This window comes from Gorilla gorilla, chromosome 2, assembly GCF_029281585.2.
Source record: "Gorilla gorilla gorilla isolate KB3781 chromosome 2, NHGRI_mGorGor1-v2.1_pri, whole genome shotgun sequence".
Lineage (NCBI taxonomy): Eukaryota > Metazoa > Chordata > Mammalia > Primates > Hominidae > Gorilla > Gorilla gorilla.
In genome coordinates this window covers 66,654,308-66,671,620 of record NC_086017.1, presented here as the reverse complement: position 1 = coordinate 66,671,620, position 17,313 = coordinate 66,654,308, and the positions used below count along the sequence as shown (strand labels likewise).

The window sequence follows — 17,313 nt, the reverse complement described above, 5'->3', positions numbered from 1 at the left end:
CTGCAATAGTTGTGCTTCAACCTAAGTTGCACTTTAACATTTCTTCGGAGGCCAGGCACAGTGGCTTATGCTTGTAATCCTAGCGCTTTGGGAGGCCGAGGTGGGTGGATCACTTGAGCTCAGGAATTCAAGACCAGCCTGAGCAACATGGTGAAACCCCATCTCTACAAAAAATATAAAAATTAGCTGGGCGTGGTGGGGTGTACCTGTAGTCCCAGCTACTTGAGGGGCTGAGGTGGGAGGATTGCTTGAGACCAGGAGGTTGAGGCTGCAGTGAGCCAAGATTGTGCCACTGCACTCCAGCCTGGGCAACAAAGTGAGACCCTGTCTCAAAAAAATAAAATAAACATATTTCTTAGGGTTTGTTTACTGTTACACTGGATTTATGGTATGTCAGACTCCCTGCTTGGCCCTAAGGATACTGCAATGAGCAACCCAGTCCCAGGGCTATTTTCTTCACCAAGTGCTGTAAGTATATTTTCCAACTTGAGAACAAGGCCCAGCAAGCTCTTCTGGGAGTCAAAGCCAGTGGCTTTGATGGCAAGTGTCTTCTAGTTGAGATAGTGGACTGTGAGGGCCAGAAGAGCAGGCAGAGAAAGAGGAATAAGAAGTGGCTCAGGTACTTGGGCACAGGTTCTTGGTGGCCAGACAAGCCCTGAGTGAGGCATGTCACTGCCTCTGGCCCTGCCTTTGGCTGCATAGTTAATCAGGGGCTACTTGGAGATGAGGTTACTCTCTCACCCCCACCAAGCTTGGCTAAGCTTTTGGAGCACTTGTGTGAGCTCCCCATCAGCACAGCTCAGGCTAAAAGGATAAAGTTGTGTTCAGGAATACAAATAGGAAAAATCAGTGGTTCTGAGGTGCTCTTTCCTGCCCCATACCTCTTCTGAGACAGTTTTCTTCCTATTGCTTCAGGTTGTCTATCGAGGGAAAAAAACTCAGGTGCTCTCTTCAATTTCAGTTGGAACCTCCACCCATTCAGGAGCTTCATTTACATGTGTGGTAATAACAGGCTGGTTACACAGGGCCAAATTCTTTCTGCCTCCAAAGGCAGTTTGTCTGCACTAGCTAGGTAGGAAAGTAAGTGGATTTAGTGTGAGGGTGTGGATTTGATACCTGGGATGAAGAGCTATGTATTATGAGGTGTCCTGCCTGAGAAGTAGGAACTGCTGGGTTCTGACCTCAGCTAGAAGCAAAGAGCACGCAAACAGGGACTGGATATCACCATTCCCACTATCCCCTGCATCCCCAGGAAGTAAAAACAAAAGATAGTGTCTCCGTAGATCACTACCTGATGTAGTCATGACTTTCCACATGAGGAGGAAAAAGATTCAACAGTACAGTCTACAAAATAACTTTTGAGAGATTATCATTTTAGGGCTGGGCATGGTGGCTTACACCTGTAATCCCAGCACTTTGGGTGGTTGAGGCAGGTGGATTGCTTGAGCTCAGGGGTTGGAGGCCAGCCTGGGCAAACATGGCAAAACCCTGTCTCTACAAAAATACAAAAATTAGCCGGGCACACTGGTCCAGGCCTGTAGTCCCAGCTACTTGGGAGGCTGAGGTGGAAAGATCACTTGAGCCCAGGAGGAGGAGGTTGCAGTGAGCCAAGATCATGCCACTACACTCCAGCCTGGGCAACAAAGCAAGACCCTATCTCAAAAAAAAAAAGAAAGAAAATATGATAATTATAATATTTTAAAAAACTATAATTTCCCAAGAAGTGCCATGAATGAAGGTATTTTTCTTTTTTTCTCTTGAGACAGGGTCTCACTCTGTCACCAGGCTAGAGTGCAGTGGTGCAATCATAGCTCACCACAGCTTTGAACTCTTGGGCTCAGGAATCCTCCCACCTCAACCTCGGGATTAGCTGAGACTACAAGCATGCACTACCATACCTGGCTAATTTTTAAATTTTTTTGTAGAGGCAGGGTCTTGCTATGTTGCTTAGGCTGGTCTTCAACTGTTGGCCTCAAGCCACACTGCTGCCTTGGCCTTCCAAAGTGTTGGGATTACAGGTGTGAGCCACTCTACCTAGCCATCTTTTCTTTTCTTTTCTTTTTCCTTCCTTCCTTCCTCTATTTTTTTCTTTTTTTCTTTTCTTTTTTATTTTTTTTCAGGGTCTCTGTCACCCAGGCTGGAGTGCAGTGGTATGATCTTGGCTCACTGCAACTTCTGCCTCCCAGGCTCAAGTGATCCTCCCACCTCAGCCTCTGGAGTAGTTGGGATTGCAGGTGTGCACCACCATCCCTGGCTAATTTTTTGTATTTTTTTGTAGACACAGGGTTTCACTGCTGTCCAGGCTGTATTTTTCTTATAAAAAATTTTAAAACATGAGCTATAAGCTTAAGTCCCTTTTGTTCACTATCTTTAATTCTTTAAACCCAGGTGCCTCCCTTCAGCCACAGGGGAACTGGTAAAAGCTTGCTGTGGATTCTTGTAGACAGTGTTCAATGCTATTTACCCACAAATATGTCTTTATAGAAAATATATGATATTCTTTGGTAAACTTGTATTTTTTTAACACAAATGGTATTGTATTATGCTTAGTCTGCAATTATTTTTAAACTGAGTCTAATACATTGGAGATCTTTCCATGCCACACCCATAGACCCATCTCCTTTTTCACTGCTGCTAAGCGGTATTACACAGTGAGGAAAGTTTATTTAAGCACTCCCTATTGATGGATATATTACCATTGTTTCCAGTTATTTTTTATTTTTTACTGCCCCAGACAGGGCTGCTGCAAACAACCTTATGATCAATCGCTTTCTTGGGCATTTATAATGTCATTGTTTCTCCAAAAAGGATCCAGAAAGATGTGGTAGTGCCGGGTCATCCATGCACAGCTTTATACTTGAAGGACACTCTGTCAGATTGCCCTCGAGTGTCAGGCAGCCTCTGAATATGCTAGTCAAATTTAAAAGTGGGTGCAAAGGGGAAAGGTCTCGAGGGAATTTTCCGGGGGTGGTGAAATGTTTCGTATACCGACTGTGGAGGTGGTTATACGGGTGTTTACATTTGTCAGAACTCAACAAACGGTGCTCTTAAAATGGGTGCATTTTGCCATTTGTAGATTATACTCCACTGACATTCATTAAAAACAAACAAAAAACAAAAACAAAAAAAAACGTGCAGTGGCCTGGGAACAGGGTAAGAGAGAACACCACCCCTTTCTAATGTGGGCTTTTAAAACGCTCGCTTTTCCCCCCAGGCTCCTTCCTGCCTCCAGGTGTCACTACAGCCTCCTTTCTCCCCGTTGCCCGGTTTCGCCCCAGCCTCCTTTCTACCAGCAGCCTCTTTCACCCGGAGAGTGCCAAAGAGCCCGAAAGGAGCTATCATGGGGTCTGCCTGCCCCGCAATCGCGGCCCACGCTCCGCGGGGGCGCCCGGAGTCGAATACCAGCGGGGAGAGAGAGGTCCCTCTCCACCCGCGGGACCGCCCCACGCCCCTCGCAGCCCGAGGAGGTGTCCGCGCGGCGGCACGTGGGCCCTCCCGGCAGCGTGGGGCGGTGCCGAGCCGGCGGCCCGCCCCATCCCCACCCATCAAGGCGTGGCTGGCACGGTCCCGCCCACTCGGCTCCGGAGCCCAGTCGAGTCCCGCCCGGCTAGAAGCCGGTTGTCAGTCTCCGTGTCGCCGCCGCCGCCCGGCATCGTGGAGCTGGGGCCCCCTTTTGCCTGGGAGTTTTGTAGTCGCCTAGGGTCAGCGGTGACATCCCAAAGGGCAGGCCCGGCAGCCGCCATGGTGGCCAAGGATTACCCCTTCTACCTCACGGTCAAGAGAGCGAACTGCAGCCTGGAGCTACCCCCGGCCAGCGGTCCGGCCAAGGACGCTGAGGTAGGGCCGCGCCCTGCACCTGGACCTCTAGGGGTCATCTGCCTGTCTCGTCTGCCTCCATCTCCCATTCTCGGCGCCCGTCCAGTGTCACTGTCTCTGTTTCCATCTCTCACTCTCCGTGTGTGCCACCTTCTCTCTCTACATCTCTCCCACAGTCTTCTTTGTGTCTCCCCGTCGCCATCTCTCACCCTGTCTCCTTTTCTCTCGCTTTTTCTCTGTGGACCAAGCACTAGCTGCCTCCTCTCTCCCTGTCCGTCTACCTGCCCGTCTGGGAGCAACCGCCTCCTTGCCTTTGCAGGGCTCTCAGACTGTCCATCTTCTGTCTGGACTCTTAGAGGGACTTTCTCCTACTGTCAGCAAGCCCCAGTGTCAGGGAAGTGTCAGCAAGCCCCAGTGTCGCTACCCTTTAAGCGAGTTTTTTTTGCCTGGGTTGTGAGAGCAGAGGGACGTACCAGCCCTCTCACCTGTCAGACTTGGCCTTGCAGCCCTTTGGCAGCAAAAACAGGACACAGCACCTCTGCCTATCACCTGTGGCCAGTGAGGGTCATTCAGCCGGGGGGCTGGGGCTAAATGAGTAAATTGGAGTGTCTCCCACATGGATCTTGAAAATGAATTAAAGTCCTTAGGGTCAATGGAAAGCTGCCTTGGAACATTGGAAACATTTCTCTTTCTGGGAACTTTCCTGTGCCTTGCGGGCGATGTGAAGGAGTGCTCCCAGGTTATGTTTAGTCTGCCTTTTCCTCTTGCGTGTTATTTCTCTGGCACATAGCTCACTGGCCTTAAAGGTTGGGTTCAGTTGGAGGAGAAAGCATCCCTCTCTTTGAGGGTCTTAGGGAATACAGTCGCTTTCGCTAGATTACAGCTTTGCTGTGGTCACGCTGCGGTGGAACCCACAGGACCCATTGCCGCTCATGCGTGTATCTGGGAGCTTTCCACTCTCCCACACCTCACTCTGCGAACATCAAACATCACCACCACTACTGGGGAAAGGCTGAAGGCAGGTGTGCATCCGGCCTTGTCACAGCATTCTTGAGGTTCCACCCACTCGCCTTCCTTGGGTCTGCTCAGCTATATGCACTTGGCTCACTGACTCATGTATATTCGGGAACACACCATCAAAGATTCATTTCCTCTAGCAAGAGCTGCTCCAAGCTGACAGGACTCCAAGCAGTCTCTGGTTGTATTCAGCTTTCTATACGCTGAGCACAAACGAACTTCTTCTCCGTCACTCAAACCCAACCCTACACTCCAGCTCAGTCGAATATTATCACAAAGAGTTTTTGTTGCCAGCAGCTGTGAAAGTGTGATGGCCCTAGTGGAATTTGCATAGAATTCAGGTTGGTCAGGCCTGGAATGGATATAATATTTTTTCAGTGGGAACTTCCTAATTTAGTCAACATAGGAGCAGCGCAATTGGTGCCCACTCAAACTCCACTTGTAAGGAAGAAAGGCATAACCAATAAATTAATAAATTGAAGTGGGCCAAAGAAAAGAATAGTGAGGATAGCTGAGGACTCTAACCAGTCCCTTCCTACTATCACTTAGTCCTGTGTTTTTGAGTAGTTTAGCTAAAGGCTTAGGTAAAACTTGCCTGCTTAATTTCATTTTATTCTTATACATAGAATATAGATATGTCTATATATCACAAATATGAAACTTATGTCAAATATTAATTTTCTTCATTGGTAGCTGGATCTAGACTATAAAATATGACTTATTTTCCTCGTATGGGGATATCCTGGTGTGAGAAATAAGGAAGGGGTTGGAATCGTTTTGGAAATAGTTGGTAAATATTTTTCAGATATCACTATTGGGGTTTTTGTTTGTTTTTTAGTGTTTGATTTAAACACTAAATCAAGTATGCTTTATACACTTTGAGGGAGAGATATCTTTTAGCTTCATCGATGAGCATATCACTTCCTGATAATGGAAACTGGCAAAATTGGAAAAAGAAACCTAAGTGAGTTTAGTGGGTAGTTTTCTGGTTTCCTTATCAGCGCAAAAGGCAGCCAACCCTTGTAGGCCTAGCTTCTCCATAAGCAGTTAACTAAAATATATTTTCCACCAGTAGGTGTCGTCAGTATTCGTAAATTAAAAAATAGCATTCGCTTGTCAGCCTTTTGAAAAACATGATTATATAATTGTTTATAAACTAGGCATTGACTGTTAATTCCTCTGAAAGTATTTTTTTAAGAGTGATTGTTTTCTTTGTGGAGAGAATGTGGTTATAATAAAAAGAAAAATAGATCTATCCAGAGGCCTTTCTAGGAAAACAGGACTTGTTGACCTTCAAAGGCCGTTGCAACAGAGCACCTGTGCCCTTTAAACATTTAATGGCCGTGTGTAATGGCTGTTCCTTCCGAATTTGCCTTGGGTAGGACAGTGCACACAGCATGGCACTGGGAAGTGCCTTCTAGCATTCACTCCTATCCTTGCAGCAAGTGTACTGGGGAAAATCACTTAGGAAAAGGCTCCTGGGGAGCAGGCAAGTGGCATTGATGTGCATTTAATACCGTACACTGAGTAAAAAAATATGCAAAAATAAGCATTCTCTTAAAAGCAAATAAAATTTCTACTCAAGATTTAAGTGATTTGTAATTTTTTATTTGTGGTAGTTTCCAGTGAAAGCAAAAAATGATATTTTAAAAATGTATTTTTATTTTCTTTAAAAGATCTATTTTAAGCTTTTGAAAATATTCTACAGGGATTATAATATTGCATGTCTGTTAGTATAATACTGCCTCTTAATCTGCTATTTCTTATGACATGGGGGTTTGAGTTGGGTGGCAAATGTTTAATTTTAATATCCATAATCAGTGAGATCCTGCTGGCTGTAATCATTAATTGTGAAATCTAAGGAGCTTAGTTCATGGCTCTAGAATTTCACAGAAAAATGTGATATGATACGAGCATTAAGTTTATTTCTTCTGATCTTTGATGCAGCTTTGTTCAGTTTATCTGTTTTTGTATTTATTGGTCATCTACTTCCCATGCCAAAAGGGACTGGTCTACATAGCTGCGCTAAACATCTGATCAAATCACTAAAAGAAAATGTGTTACCTCTAATGAATTATCCTGATTGTAAGTTAAAAATCAATATTTCCCCGTAGTGAGGTTTGCTTTTTAAAAAGAAGGCTTAAAAAAAAAAAAAAAACGAAGTAAAGAAAAGGAAGCAAGCTCAGGTAAGGTGGACACATTGGCTAAGGAAGCTAGAGCCTTGTGAGAAGCTTTTAAGAGTTTTAGGTCCAGTTCATTTTTAATCAAAATACAAAGAGGTGTTTCTGTTATTTTTGTAAGAATATATCTGACAACTTGGTGGACAACTTACTTTCAGTTTTAAAATTTACCATCTTAGATACTGGTCAGATTAGGCCTGATTTAGTTAATGGTATTTGTAGCCATTGCTTTTGACTCTCAGCAGTTTTAAAAATTTGTAGTGCCATAGACCATAGGCCTATCTCATGAATAGCTGAATACTGCCCTGGGTCTCCAAAGTATAGTTTCTTATTTTGACTTAGCCAGTAGCCTTGCATGACCCTGAGAATAATGACATGCACCTAGAAATGACAGAGCTCTGCTCCTTTTCTATGTCTACCATGTCTAGTGTCTCACTTGAGACCCCACACTTGTTATAAGGTTAACATAAAGCTTGTACTGTTCTCTCCACTTTATGAATAAGGACACTGAGGGGAAGCGATTTGCAGAAAGCTTCAAAGAAAATCAGCAGCTAAGCCAAGATCCAATGTCAAATTTCCTGATGGATTCCGTCCAGCATTTAATATCAGCATCCCTTGTAGCACCTAAGGGTGTTTACCTTTGTGGGATAAAAGGTGGGGTGGTAGTACAAAACTTAACAGACATGCAAAATACTTTAAAATATTATCTTTTAAGTATAACCTTGAGCACCTTACCTAACTGAGAAGGTATCCTTTAAGGCCCACTTCTAAAGGGCAAGGTGAACCCTATGCTTCTGCCACGATTTATGCCTCTATCAGTCAACATGTGCATTTTAAAATTGTATGCACCTCGGGCTGTACTTCTTGAATGCCAGCTGAAAAGCCAGAGGGTTACTGGTTTCTAGTAATCTATACATTTCTTGGAATCTGTATCTTATTGTATTGAACTGATAGTATACCTGAACACACATGAAACTAGTCATAAGGAGTTATTGCAGTTAGAATCCTGTAATTTCTTCAGATGATTAAATAGACTCCAGGAATCATATGACCTCAGAGATCTTGCTGGATGGGAAGCCACACGGAGCTACCCAGAAAAAGGCCATCACTTGCTATAGGATCTGGTTATGGTCATTGAGCCATCATTCCGAGGCTGTTCAGTTGGAAAATTATTTTGGGAATCTTGGTCCTTAAGAATGCACATGAACTAGCAACAGAAGAGGAAAATATGTTGACTTTACATGTGTACATTTAATACTGTTCAAGGGCATTGACTAGAATAAGACTGTCTGAGTCTCAATGCTGTCTCCACCACCTGCTAGTTGATATGACCTTGGACAAGCTACTGTGCCTCTCCAAACCTGTTTCCTCAATGGTAAAATGGAGATGATGAGAGCTCTAACTCCTAGGACCATAGTGAGGGTCAAACGAGATGTTTCATATACAGCGCTAACCATAGTGCCTAGCATGTCGTAAGTGCTCAAAAAATGTCATTATTATTAAGACCTTTACATTTCAAAAAAAAAAGATTCTTAAAATGGTTTTAAGAAACATGATGATCACCAGCCTAATTTCCTGAATGTTGCTTTACACACAGCAGTGCATTAGGGGCTTTACCGTAAGTCCTTTCATCATCACAGTAATCCTATGAGGTTGGTATTAATGCCCTCTTTTGTAGAAGAAGAAACAGGCTCAGAACAGGGTAGTGGCTTTCCCAGGATGGCTTTAATGCTGGGTCAAGGAGATGAGACTAAAATCCCAGTTGACCCTGAAGTCTGTACTTTTCCAACCACATCACATTGCCTCTAAGTGACTAAATCATTGGTCTTCTCACCTCATAACACGTGAACGATGAACCTACCTGCCCAAAAAATTGCCTGATGCTCAAAGGCCCATTTTTTTCCTGAGTGTCTGGGTAGGAAACCCCACCATTAGTCAATACTTCTGGCAGCCCACTTCATAGAACGGCTGCAACCCACGGGAGTGGGATTTGCAAGCTCCCATTTGGGAGGGTTTTAGTAATTTTCATTTTGTGTTTCTCAAGACCAAGGAGCTGGTCTTTGGCAGAATTCTGCATGCTTAGCTGTGTGGAGGTGCCACCGTTAGTTCTGTTAGTCATTTTGCTTATCTATATTAACCACAAGCCTTCTGTGTAAACCAATCACTGGAAGGCCCAAATACCATCTGGATATTTGCAAATTGTGTCATTTTCTCGAGACACCCTGTGATTGCCCGTAAAAATCCTGGACAGATGCCACTGTTTTCATAACTACTGAAAGAAAATAAATTACTGATCACAACCTAATTTTGCAAAGCCCTGTGTAAATGTAATTGTTATTGATGATGTGTGTATCTGGAAGGGCTACTTTGTGATGTATGTGTGCAGTTGCCTTCCATAATTTGTCAGCCTTGATAATGGGTAGAGGTCATACAAAATGAGGAAATTGCCGTGACTGCATTGCCATTTATTCTTATGTTGGCTCATGGACTGTCAGGAGTGAAAGCCAGTGGTTTCTATTGCCTTCCTTTTTTTTTTTTTTTTAATTAGTTGACACCAATAACTAGTTTAGAAGAGGCTGTGTCATGCCCAGTGTGGTGGCTCACGCCTGTAGTCCTAGCACTTGGAGGCTGAGGTGGGCGGATCATGAGGTCAGGAGTTCAAGACCAGCCTGACCAACGGTGAAACCTCATCTCTACTAAAAATTCAAAAATTAGCCAGGCGTGGTGGCACACACCTGTAATCCCAGCTACTCAGGAGGGTGAGGCAGGTGAATCGCTTGAACCTGGGAGGCAGAGATTGCAGTGAGCCGAGCGCCACTCCAGTCTGAGCAACAGAGCAAGAGTCCATCTTCAAAAAAAAAAATAATAATAAGAGAGAGAGACTGTGTCACAAGTTAATCAGGAAAGGTTTCCAAACCTTCTACTGGCTGGGAAAGGAGTGGTTCTTTTTAAGTCTAGAAACACTTGTGCCCGGACTTTCTGTTTGGACCACTGTGTCCTTTTGAGAGAAGGTAGCCCTGATTGTTAGTAAATTTCAGTTAATTGAAGCTGAATGAGAAACCTTAACGGTAAGTTCACTAGACTTTTTTCTTCTTTCTGGCTCTTAAGATGAGGAGGAAAGGAGTAGCAAAACAGGCTCTTTTTTTCTGAGGATTTATGAAGCAAACAAATCCAGCCTCCAGGAAATGACCCAGGGTCATTGCATCAGAGAACTTCAGAGTGGGAAAGGCCTGTTGAGAACATGTAGCCCAATTCTTATCTGCTGCCAGATCCATTCAATCTCTGCTTAACACCTCCAGGGACAACATTTCAGGTTGTATACAGTTGGCCCTCTGTATCCACTCGTTCCACATCCACGGATTCAACCAACCATTGGTCAAAAATATTTGGATCCCAGGACTTTGGGAAGCAGAGGCAGCAGGATTGCTTGAGCCCAAGAGTTTGAGACCATTCTGGGCAACACAGCGAGACCCCATCTCTAAAAAAAAAAAAAATCAAAGAATTCACCAAGCGTGGTAACACACACCTGTAGTCCCAGTTACTTGGGAGGCTGAGGTGGGAGAATTGCTGGAGCCAGGGAGTTTGAGGCTGCAATGAGCTGAGATTGTGCCACTGCAACCCTAGCCTGGGTGAAATAGGGAGACCCTGTCTCAGAAAAAAAAAAAAGAAAATATTAGGGAATAAAACAATAAAAAATAACAATACAACAATTTAATACAAATAAAAAACAATACAGGATAACAACGATTATCACTTACATTGTATTGGATATTCTAAGTAATCTACAAATGATTTAAAGTGTAAGAGGATGTGTGTAGGATACAGGCAAACAGTATGCCATTTTATATCATGGACTTGATCATCCTTAGATTTTGGTATCTGAGAGGGTTCTGGAACCAATCACCCTTGGATACTGAAGGATGACTGTACTCCGTCTGTGTTCAGTATAGATGATGAGAAAATCCTTTCTTAGTTGTAACATTGCTTCCTGCAGCAATGTTCAGTAATACTTTCTTTTTTTTTTTTTTTTTTTTGAGATGAAGTCTTGCTCTTGTTGCCCAGGCTACAGTGCAGTGGTGCGATCTCAGCTTATTGCAACCTCTGCCTCCTGGGTTCAAACTATTCTCCTGTCTCAGCCTCCCGAGTAGCTGGGATTACAGGCACACGCCACCATGCCCTGCTAATTTTTGTATTTTTAGTAGAAACAGGGTTTCACCATGTTGGCCAGGCTGGTCTCGAACTCCTGACCTGAGGTAATCCACCCCCCTCGGCCTCCCAAAGTGATAGGATTACAGGCATGAGCCACCATGCCTGGCCCAGTAATACTTTCTTATGTGTTATCCCTGTAAGTATTTGAAAACCACTCTCTCTCTGCACCTCTCCCACTCCACACACATGTGCATTCTCTCCTCTCCCTCTCTCCCCTCAGATGTTTTCCTTCTCCTGGCCTGGTACTCCTGGTTCCCTTAACTTTTCCAAATGTGACATACTGTCCTATCTCTTTCCTGTCCTTGCTTATTTCTTCTGGATATCTTTAGTGTGCCTGAAAAACTTGAGTATTAATAAGTGCAAAGATACTGTATGATACTATGTCAACAAACAGGATTTCTTTTAGGCTTAATATGCTTCTTTAGACAAGAGAAGTACACTAATATATTGAAAAAGATTTTTGAAATAAAAATGACAGACTAAAGATTAATATCTTTGTCATATAAATAATTTATACAGATATTTAAAAAATACCCTAAGATATTCATTGACAAATAAGCCAAAGATACTAGAAGGTAGTTCATACACAAGGAACAGTAAAGATTTAAAATGTTCACTCTAGTAGGAATTATAGAAATGAAAAAGGCAATAATAAGGTGCTATTTTATACCTAACTGATGTTGCAACTATTTTTAAGACATAATAAAACCAAGCTGGGCGTGGTGACTCACACCTGTAATCCCAGCACTTTGGGAAGCCGAGGCGGGCGGATCACCTGAGCTTAGGAGTTCAAGACCAGCCTGGCCAACATGGTAAAACCCAGTCTCTACTAAAAATACAAAAATTGCCGGGCATGGTGGCTCACGCCTGTAATCCCAGCACTTTGGGAGGCCGAGGCGAGCGGATCATGATGTCAGGAGATCGAGACCATCCTGGCTAACGCGGTGAAACCCCGTTTCTACTAAAAATACAAAAAATTAGCCGGGCACGGTGGCGGGCACCTGTAGCCCCAGCTGCTCGGGAGGCTGAGGCAGGAGAATGGAGTGAACCCGGGAGGCGGAGCTTGCAGTGAGCCGAGATTGCGCCACTGCACTCCAGCCTGGGCGACAGAGCAAGACTCCATCTCAAAAAAAAAAAAAAAAAAAATACAAAAATTATCTGGGCCTGGTGGCGGGAGCCTGTAATCCCAGCTACTTGGGAGACTGAGGCAGGAGAATTGCTTGAACTTGGGAGGCGGAGGTAGCAGTGAGCTGAGATCACACTACCGCACTGCTGCCTAGGCAACAGAGTGCAACTCTGTCTCAAAAAAATAAAAATAAAAAAAAACAAAAACCCAATGCCGTGAATGTTGCAGGAAAATAATACACTTATTGGTGGGGCACAGTGTCTCATGCCTGTAATCATAGCACTTTGGGAGGCTGAGGCAGGCAGATTGCTTGAGCCCAGGAGTTTGGGACCAGCCTGCTCAACATAGCAAGACCTTGTCTTTATTTTAAAAAAAAAATTAAGAAAAAGAAAATAACACACTTTCTGTGCATACTAAAAGACAAAAATTGTTCAGATCTTTGGACGTAGTATTCTAGCTCTTGTGGAGAAAAGGCTGTGTTTCCAAAGTTGTTCATAATGACATTATTTGCAATAATAGCCATGCTTTGTATTCGTGCATTTTACAGTTTCAAGCACTTTCATATTCTTTGACTTACCTGAGTATATAATTGTCCTCATTTTAAAGACGAGATACCAAGGGTCAGAGAGGTCCAATGATTTGCCCAAGATCACACAGCTGGGAATGGCCTAGCTGGAGCTTGAAGTCTGATGGTTTGGTTCCAGTCTAGCATCCTTTCTTATTTAACTGGCCAGAAAAGCCAACAACCTCTCTGTCCTACAATAGAGCAATAGCTCCATGACCATGGCCTCTGGCACAGGGGTCAGTGACATCATTTGCAGCCATTACTCACTAGCAAACAGAAATACCCTAGTGTTCCTGGAACAAATAAAGAGGAAAAAAAGTTGAACATGATTATATACTCATTATAACCAATTTAAACCTATATGTGTGCATATGGGATGTAGAGAAGAGGGGACAGGCATGTTGCAATCAAGACACCTTCCTCCTTTTTCATTGTGCTCAATAAATCTAGAGCAATGCCACCCTTTGTTCAGATAGTAGTCAGTTATTTTCTTTTCTTTTCTTTTTTTTTTTTTTTTTTGGAGACAGAGTCTCACTCTTGTCCAGTCTGGAGTGCAGCAGCAAGATCTTGGCTCACTGCAACCTCTGCCTCCTGGGTTCAAGCGATTCTCCTGCCTCAGCCTCCCAAGTAGCTGGGATTACAGGCGTGAGCCACCGCACCCAGCCAGCAGTCACTTATCTTCACATGCATTATCTCCTTTGAGCCTTGCATTAGCTGAGGGAGCTGGACAAGGCAAGGACTGTCCTTTTTTTTTTTTAATTTTGCTATTTTGTTTGTTTTTAGGTTTTCTTTTTTTAGTTTTTCATTTTTTCTTCATTTTTCTTTTTTTCTGGAGCTGTGCTTTTTGTTTGTCAACTGAGGAAAAAGAGATTCAGAGAAATTAGGAGGCAGGGCCCAAATGTTGGTCCCTCCTTGCCCAGCCTTGACCTCTTGGCATGCCACAATGTTGGCTTAAGCCAGTCATGGTTCTGGGTAGGTGATAAGCAGCACTGTCTCTCTGGGGGTGTTCTAAGTGAACCCCATTAAAGTTAGCCAGAACACTGTGCAGAGTAATCTCCAACTGCAAGGCCCTACTTTAAATTTGATGTGAGATCACTGTTAAAACGAAAAGCCCATAAGGAATGGATAGATACAAACTTCTGTATACATAGGTGATGTATTTTGTTTGTTGGTTTGTGTTAGAAATAGGGTCTTGTTCTGTTGCCTAGGCTGGAGTGCAGTGGCACAATCATGGCTCACTGCAGCCTTAACCTCTCAGGTTCAAGCGATCCTCCCACCCACCTCAGCCTCCAGAGTAGCTACAGCTGTAGTCCTAGGACTACAGCTAGGACTACAGGCGTGTGCCACCATACCTGGCTAATTTTCTTTCAATTGTTTTATTTTTCTAGAGTCAGGGTCTCATTATGTTGCCCAGACTGGTCTCGAACTCCTGGGTTCAAGTAATCCTCCCACCTCGGCCTCCCAAGGTGCTGGGATTACAGGCATAAGCCACCACTTCTGGCCACGACATATCTTAAAATGATGTCTTTCTGAACTCTGCAGACCTAATGTTTGCAGCAGAGGTGGTAAATAGTAAGAAGAAATACAGCATTTCTTGAGGGCACTCTTTCTGTAGATACCATTAGCATTAGAAGTTGGCAACCTGATTGAATTAAATAAAGCTGACAGCCTATGTCAGAACCTTGAAAAAAAAATGTGAAAAGGAAAAAAGAAAGGTAAATGTTTTGGACTTGCCATGGGCTGTCAGATTTGGAAATGTGGAGCCTTCCTAGAGGAAGATGCTACAGAAAGCAAAAGGGAACAAGCTAGTGGCGGAAAGAGATGGAGTTGGGCCAGATGGCCGAAGGGGGCAAAATGGTAAGTCTTCCCTGTGGGTGCTTTCTGAACCCAAGGCCAGGGCAAGCTCCCATTTCAAGTGTGCTATCTTATGTTGGCATACTAACATTTCATAATCGCAAGTGACGCAGGCATTTCAAGAACGACCCCAGGCAAATACAGAGAAGATAACTAAAGGTCACTGGGGAAGACTATTTTTCATTTTTGACTTCACACAGGTTGGGGAGGGGTGGAAGTGGCTCATCAATATCGTGTTAGGTTTTGGGAGTCTTGGTTCATTTTCTCAGCCATCCTGGTGATTGTGTTGGGGATGTCTGGGTGTGATCTTGCAGAAGGAGTCAGAAACCACTGTAAAGAAGGAAATAAGCTGTTAGAAGAGGGAAAACTGATGGTTTCTTGTGTGTAAGCCACAGATGCATGATGAACTGTCACCTCCACCTCCTTCCTCCTCAGATGTTTGGTGGTGACTTATCTGAGAGCTTTGAAGGAGAGAGCATCAGAAAAGACATGTTGCATTCTCTTATTAGTCTCTGAATGCTTTATGCCCAGGTTCCAAGGGCCTAGAAGAGTGAGCTTGATTCTGGCACCAACATCAAGGAACAGGAGCTTGCTTCGGAAGTCTCTTAAATGCAGCATTTATTTCTAAGCTGGTTCTTATAAGAGCTTCCCAAGTAGCTGGGGACAGGGCAAAGGTAGGCTTAGCTTCTTGGTATTTCAGAGTCTGTTTCTGGAATGAGAGGACTGGATTAGTTCATTGTTTCCCAGAAGGTGGGTTTCATACCACTTGGGCAGCTCAAATCTTATAAAGACAAATCACAAAATAATTTAATCACTTTCCCTTTTAAATTATCTGATCCTTCTGATTATTTCAAGTTTCCACTTGGAATTAGTGTGTCTTTAACACCTCCCCATCACTTGATAATTTCCCTGTGTAACTAAGTGTAGGCCTCAGGGTTCATTTTTTAAAGTTAGTTTCTGTTTATGGCAGGTGATAGTGATTTTCCATTTAAGGCAGTGATAGAGTTTATTTTTACAATAAGTTTTTAAGTAAAAAATGACTAATTAAGGAAATAGTACATAATAGCTCAGGTGATATGTACATATGGCAAAAAATTATCATGGCAATACAGAGAGTTTGGAAACAGTGAACAAGGCATGTTCTGAGGGGTTTTCTAGGATTAGAATTCTACAATAAGTTCCCAAGTTTGACACAGTCACTTGCAAACTAAACTTGAAATTTGGACATTTAGCATAGGACCCAAATTTCAGATACTAAGTAGATAAAAATTGGCTTTAATGTGTTACAGGAAATGAATCTGTGCTACATGTTAGCCAACTTAAAAAATAAAAGTAGATTTCTGTTCTCAGAACATAAATCTTTTTCTTTTCAAAGCGTCAAAGAACATGCCAAAGTTCCAGCTAAAATGATTCAAACCATCCTGTTCCTTTTTCCCTTCACTCTGGTGGGAAGGATTGGGTGAGATTACACTTTAATTGGAGTCAGCCCTAGAATGTACTGGTTAAGAATTTGGATTTGGAAGTCAGCCTGAACTGAGTTTGAATCCGCACTTGGCCACCTGTGAGCTGAGAGATCTTGGACTTGTGTCTCATCCTCTAAGCCCTAGTTTCCTCATCTGAAAATTGGGAATTTGCAAGGGAATTGTGAAGATGAAATAGGCATATAAAGGGCTTCCACCAAACAAGTACTTAATAGGTCATTAGCAGCAGCATCTATCTTGAACGTAGATCAGTTGAGTAGAAGCTATAGGTGGTTATACTTAGCAAGGCATCTGCTAGGAGGTAGCTCCTTCCTTTGTAGGAAATAAAGAGATCAGAGTTAGCATTGGGCATTATTATTTTTAAAACAAAAGATGTTCCAAGCATACTGGCAAGCTTCGCATTCATTTCTGCCAGGTAGAATAACAAAAAAATCTAGTGTGGCTTTCTGGTTGTTCCCAGAATGACTTTCAGACAGGGGTTGGTGTGTGAGCTCTGGGTAGAGAGGCACCCTGGCCAGAGGAGTAGGGAGCAAGTTGTCCTGAGGCCGGCTCCCACCTGACATGCATCATCTGAGAATCCTAGCCAAATGCCAACCATGGACACAGACCCAAGGCAAGCAAATGAGGGTGGATTAGATTGCTTTGAGCTCTTCATGCCCTATTCATTTGCAGGGTGCTTTAATTATAAATAGATCCTTGTTGGAAATGTAGGGAAACTCCATAGTGTGATGGATACGAGCTGGTAAAGAGCTAGACAACTAAAAAATGACCCCTAATGCTCTTTAATTGTCCATAAATATTTATTGAGACCTGGCTCTGTGTATCATGTTCCCCCTGGTTTAGAAAAGCCATGCTTTCTGTCCTCAAGGAACTTCTACTTCAGTTTGACCAAGTCATTAACAACACGACAATACGGGTACTGACTGTCAACCACGAGGAGGGGGAGAAGCAGGCAATTTCATTGGGGAGCTTGGCAGACTATGGAGGGGGAATACTGAGAAGTGGTCATCCAATAGGCTCCCTGATGCTGGATGCCTGCCACCCCCCAGTCCTCAAGTGTGCCCT

At 43.5% G+C, this 17,313-nt stretch overlaps 1 protein-coding gene across 10 annotated transcripts in view; it reads left to right on the top strand.

Moving 5' to 3' along the window:
• ARHGEF3 (Rho guanine nucleotide exchange factor 3) overlaps nucleotides 1–17,313 on the top strand; it is a 349,977-nt gene that overhangs the window by 271,646 nt on the left and 61,018 nt on the right. The window contains exon 1 of one of the 10 annotated variants that reach the window (XM_004034341.4): nucleotides 3,494–3,837. The exons of 8 other annotated variants lie outside the window; for them this stretch is intronic. In XM_004034341.4, the coding sequence (XP_004034389.1) occupies nucleotides 3,742–3,837 (96 nt within the window). In that variant the 5' untranslated portion in view covers nucleotides 3,494–3,741. Of the gene's footprint in view, nucleotides 1–3,493; nucleotides 3,838–17,313 lie in introns of those variants that run through there. One more of the 10 variants, XM_055383173.2, reaches the window with a different exon arrangement.